The sequence below is a fragment of the Octodon degus genome, unplaced genomic scaffold (genome assembly GCF_000260255.1).
Source record: "Octodon degus isolate 3935 unplaced genomic scaffold, OctDeg1.0 scaffold00210, whole genome shotgun sequence".
In the NCBI taxonomy this organism is placed as follows: domain Eukaryota; kingdom Metazoa; phylum Chordata; class Mammalia; order Rodentia; family Octodontidae; genus Octodon; species Octodon degus.
In genome coordinates this window covers 2,267,816-2,273,410 of record NW_004524786.1, presented here as the reverse complement: position 1 = coordinate 2,273,410, position 5,595 = coordinate 2,267,816, and the positions used below count along the sequence as shown (strand labels likewise).

The 5,595-nt window shown below is 46.8% G+C and overlaps 1 protein-coding gene across 1 annotated transcript in view; it reads right to left on the bottom strand.

The window, feature by feature from the left end:
• Positions 1 to 5,595, bottom strand: part of LOC111813667 (cadherin-related family member 3-like) — a 78,988-nt gene that overhangs the window by 59,693 nt on the left and 13,700 nt on the right. The window contains exons 3-4 of the mRNA XM_023704997.1: positions 2,604 to 2,775; positions 2,072 to 2,160 (exon numbers count right to left, since the gene is read on the bottom strand). Of these exons, the coding sequence (XP_023560765.1) occupies positions 2,072 to 2,160; positions 2,604 to 2,775 (261 nt within the window). The remainder of the gene's footprint in view (positions 1 to 2,071; positions 2,161 to 2,603; positions 2,776 to 5,595) is intronic.

The window sequence follows — 5,595 nt, the reverse complement described above, 5'->3', positions numbered from 1 at the left end:
GCCCCTGCGCATGGAGAGAAACCCAGCCCCTGCGCATGGAGAGAAACCCAGCCTCCTCGCCGTAGCAGTTATTCTACGGCAACACCCGCACCTAAAACCTCCTTGTTCAGCATTAGACCACCCCAGGGACAGGTTACATTTTGATCAGTTTTAGAATGAATCTTCCTACTCTGTGGGATGCTAGGAAAATATTACATGAGGTATTCGTGGATGATACTTTTCTAAAATGCTTTGGAGAAATAATTAGAAGAAACTTCATTAAGCCAAACAAGTGTCTCACTAGAGTATTTGCTAGAATTCTATAGTGTTGGCTATGGCACGCCCTATAGATTCAAAACAGAAATGTCAACAGCTCTTCCAAAATCATTACAGCACAAGATCTCTTACTTTTCTCAGGGCTCGCCTGGTGGAACTTGATTTTATAAAATATTTTTTGTGAATGTTTGGTATTTGACATCATCATCATACATAGGGACCCAAAACAGTGCCAGTCACTTCCCCATGGTATACACAATGTCCCTCTGAGGTAGTACAAAGGCACGGATAGACAGAGGTGGCCACCAAGTCGTAGCACTTGCACAACACCTCTGATCTAGTCCATTATGTCAGAGGATGTGGGTAGGCGCGTGTCTAAATGTAAGTTTCCACAACCTAGGTCACTACCAAACTACCATGTTTGGTAAGATGCACAGAGAACATTGCACAGGCCTTCCAAATACGGCCCAGGAGCCAATTTTCTTCTGAGAAAAGTATAGGGCCAGCCCAGCAGCATTCAGTCTGTGTGTGCAAGCACCTGCAAGGCCATCATTTGAAGTGAGTTACTTGCACTAATTGGCTAGTAAGTCATTCTGATTGCATGTTAGAGCCGCAGCTAAATCCTGCCGGACTGTCATACATTTTCCACCCTAAAATGTCAACATTGTGGGTGAGCTGCCACAGCCAACACCACGGAAGCAATTGCAGTATGATATTTGGCTCTGGTGTCGCTACAGTTGTTCAGCGCTGGATCCAGTACTATAATCTAGAGCATGTTGATTTGGAGCAATGTGCATGATTATGTGGCTTAATTGCATGTTGTTAAGGAAGCTGCGACCTTTCCAGCCCCATCCTGGATGTGGCACTGTGCTTCTGGGAGGAGCAGGAGACAGATGTGTGGGGAGTATGACAGCCGTGGCGTTCTGTTGTGTAATTATTTGAGCGCATTTGGAAAGCCATGTGGACAATGCCTCAGATGTCAGTGGCCGTCTACCGCTTAAGAAAGCTGTGTAGGACTCATATCGCCTCAAGCAGCAATCCAGAAACATCACCAGCCACTTGCAAATGCATCCGTATGACATCAACGTGCACAAATCCCTCATTGTCTCCAGTTTGAGAAAGAAATACAATACAAAAAAATAAAAACATGCTGTGCTGGCCTACGAACCCATCAGTAAAAATACTAGTTTAAAAATGCCGTAACCCTTCCGTATTGCATCAAAATTTGAGAGTAATGCAAACCCTGCCATTTGTAAGATAGGTTACATTTTAAAACTACTTTGGGGCTCATTACAATGCTTCATTATAGTGAGAGAAAGCAGCGCAACAGAAGGCCAAGGGGTAGCACACCCCGCTTTTGTAGTTAGCAGCAAAGCCGCAACCCTGAGCGATTTGCTGCAGGAAATCAAGCCTGCTGGCCTGGGCTCCAGGCTTCTTCCCCTCCGGAGCACTACAAAGCCTAATGATGAGCCTGAAACACACATGAATTCTGCCTGGCAAGCCGGCTTGCTTCTCTACAGTACATGCAGCCAGACTCCAAAGAATAAAGTGAAGCAATTGGCACCCTGTGTTCCAAGGTACCTCAGGGCGAGGCTGGGCCTGCCTGCGCAGAGTGGAATGTTCCAGAAAGAAAGCAATCACTCAAACAACCCGGGCCTCCATGACTTGCACCTGAAAAGTCCCAGTAACTGAGCACAGGATAAGCTCGGAACCTGAGCAGGGGCGTGAGTGACGGAAGTGTCTCTGGCCTTCGAGGTGATTTCACCCACCCAGAAGATTGCCAAGTGTCCACATTCCCTGTTCCACAACGAATTACCTCCAAAGTGGCACCCTCTGGATCTGTGGCCGCTGCTCTGTAGACGACTGTGCCCGGAGCAGTGTCTTCTAGGACATAAATCTCAGTAGCTGCCAGAAAACATGTAGTAGATGTGCTTGAGTTTTCCACCATTAAACCCAAAAATCCCTCGTCATGAAGCTTCTAGTTTAATGACCTGCACACAATATTAAGTAATCTACAAAGAAGACAATAACTTTAGTACTCTGTAATCAAACAAATACATAGAGAATTTTCAACCCCGCACAAGTTGCTTCACTTTTCTGGGTCTGTTATCTATAAAATGATAACAGGTAGGGAGTCGAGCCTACCTTCAGCGCTGTGGATATTAAATAAAGGAATCTACTTAAAGCTCTTAGGGCAGTGGCCAATTCCTAGGCGGCGCCCCGCAACGAGTGCTTATTGCTGCTCTTGCCGCTAGGATTCTCCATGCAGCCATAAACACACAGAGGACGCAGCTCAGTGGCTAAAATATGCCCCCGCAGGCTTCCTCCTGCAATAGAACACCCAGTACCTTGGTCTCCCTGGGAAAGGGATCCAGTGAAGGTGGGGGCTTCATTCACGTCTGCAATCTGAATTAAAACGATCTGTGACGCTGTGGCCCCAAAGCTGTCCTTGGCGTAGATTACCAGGGAATATAACGCCACCTTCTCAAAGTCCAGCTTGGGTACTCCACCGGTGTATAACTAAATTTTAAAAAGAAAGCCAGAAGAGTAGAGCTAGTGACAGGCTTCCTAAGGACATATGGAATATGTTATATCTATAATCTCCATTACCAATTGATATTTTTGCTTTGTTTTTTGAAATAGTGTCTCAGTACACTGGTATTGAATTCCCACGCTCAATCAAGCCTCCCACTTCAGCCTCCTAAATAGCTGAGACAAGACACGGGTTACCATGCCCAGCTTCAGCCAATTTTTGTTTTTGTTGTTGTCTTTTTGAGACAGGATCTCACTGTGCAGTTTAGTCTGGCTTGAGCTCACGTTGTAGCCCAGGCTGGCCTTGAACTTGCAGTGGTCCTCCTGCCTCAGCCTCCCGAGTGCTGGGATTACAGGCATGGGCCATCACACCCAGTCAATATTTTCTTAAAAGCATAAAGGTCTTAGCCTCAGAATGAGGAAGCAAAGTGATCTGATCTGATTTATTTAAAACTCCCATGAGCCAAGAATGCACTTTTTGTCAATCAAATGGCCTCCCTTCCGTCCTTCCCACCGCCCCATGATTCATACCAGTAACAAAGTTCTTTTTTTATTTTATTTTATTTTTTTTTAATAGTAATTTTTTTTTAACATTTATTTATTGTGTGTGTGTGTGTGTGTGTGTGTGTGTGGCCAGCTCAGCCCACCAGGGGGCGCGGCTGGCTGGCATGTGGTGCTGGAGGATTGAACCGCGGTCCCTGTACTTTGCCAAGCTTGTTCCAAGTAGGTGCTTTAGACCACTGAGCCATCTCTCCAGCCCCTCTTTTTTTATTTTAAAGAAAAATTCTAAAAACAATCTAGAATATTAAAACAAGATAAGACACTAACAGTGGCTGTTACACTGTTATCTTCGAAGTAGTTATTCAGATTACCAGGCTCAGGCATGCAAAATTGAGCAAACAATTAAGCATTAACGGCTCCTTTCAATAAACCAAAGAAATTAGCAGTATAATTATCTTAGCATATATATATATAATATAATATATATATTTATCCTTTCCCCCATCCCATTTGTTCTTTCCTTTTAAGCAGTTTCTTTACCTTTCACAATATCTATTGTGCCTTTTGGGTTTTATTTACTCTTTCAGGCTCTTATACTAGGGAGACAATACGATGTTTACACACGCAGGTCTGATTTATTTCATTTACAAGTATGGTCTGTAGTTGCATCCATTTACTTAAGAATCTCAAGTTTATCTTCCTTTGTAGCTAAGTAATACTCCATTGTATAAAATATCACACCTTTTTTCTCCATTCCTCAGGTGAAGGCCATTGGGCTTGTTGCCAACATTTAGCTACGACAAACCAATTGTCCACTGGGCAGGTCTGCTAGGCTTCGTCTCCTCATGTTGCCAGGAGGACTTGCAACATCTCCATCTCCCCTTGACACTGTAAACTGCCGTGATGGATGCGGCTGATAGATGTGGCAGCCGGGATTTATAGGGCTTCAGCAGCTTGGCTAGGTTTCCTCAGAAAGGCAGTGGACCTGGGCTCCAGCTGGCTCCCTCTGGGTGTCCCCCAAGAGTTCCCTGTGTTTGGACGCCTATCGGGCCGTGGGGGTGCTGTGCTCCTTGGTGGATCAGCTCCCTGATGGTCTGTAGCTGACTCCCCAGGAGATAAGGCCTAGTTAGAGGCAGGTCCCTGGGCACGTCCCCAGAAAGGCGTGCTCTGACTCCTGGCTCCTCCTGCTCTCCGCTTCCTGGCTACCACAGTGCCAGTGCCCGTCCTCCCCGAACCCCCCGTCATGCCATCTCTTTTTGCAGCTCCCTGACTGTGGGCTGGGCCACTGAGACCGCAAGCCTCTCCTCCTCTAGGTCACGGTGTTGGGTGTTGTGTCCCAGTGACAATTCTCGGGCTCTCACGCGTGAACCTGAGCTGCCTCGCACCTCGACGGATGGGGAGGCGGGGTGCGCGCCCCTCGTCCAGCACCTGTCAGTCACCCACACGGCCCGCTGGCTTCCTTCTTGGCTTTCCACTGGCGCCTGAAGAGACCCCATGAGGCTGAGGGCCCCGAGAGTCGAGTTCACATCCCTGCTCTAGTGAAATGCCTGCAGGACTCTGGCTGGGGCCCTTCAGGGCTCCCAGCTGGCTTTGTTTATCCATACATGAAAGCCTTGAACACTTATCCCTAGTGTCCTCTCCATGCCTTGCATGGCATATGTGAGTAAAGGGATGCTTGTTTCTAAACATTCTTCCTTGTGAAATAACAGAAAACAAAGATTTCACTGAGCCACAGTGCTTGCTGGAAGGGGTTGGGTTCATCTTTGGGGGTCACATGCCATATCGTGAACCTCCTGTCCAAATAGTGACAGTAAAGCACTGCTGATAGCTTGAATGCATTGACATTAACTCTGAGCATTTAACATTAATTACATCATTTGGCTGTAAAATAGTGCAACTGATAATCTTAGTATACCTATCTTACAAGCAAAAATACAGAAGCCTAGAAAGCTCACCCATTAAGAAACAGGCAAGGAGGGCTGGCCTGATAGCTCAGCAGACTAAAGCACCTGCTCAGGCAGAGTGCAACAGCCGGGGTTCAATCCCCAGTGCCGTGCTAGCCCCACCCCCAGGGGCATGCTGAGACAGCGACTGAGACTGGGTGTGGTGGTGCGTGCCTCTAATCCCAGCACTTGGAAGGCTGAACACAGGAGAAGCACTATGAGTCCAATCTATGTAGTGAGACCCTATAGACCCTGTAGACCCTGTCCTAAATACAGAAGAAAAGAAAGAAGGAAAGGAAGGAAGGAAGAGAGAGAGAGAGAGAGAGAGAGAGAGAGAGAGAGAGAGAGAGAGAGAGAGAGAGAG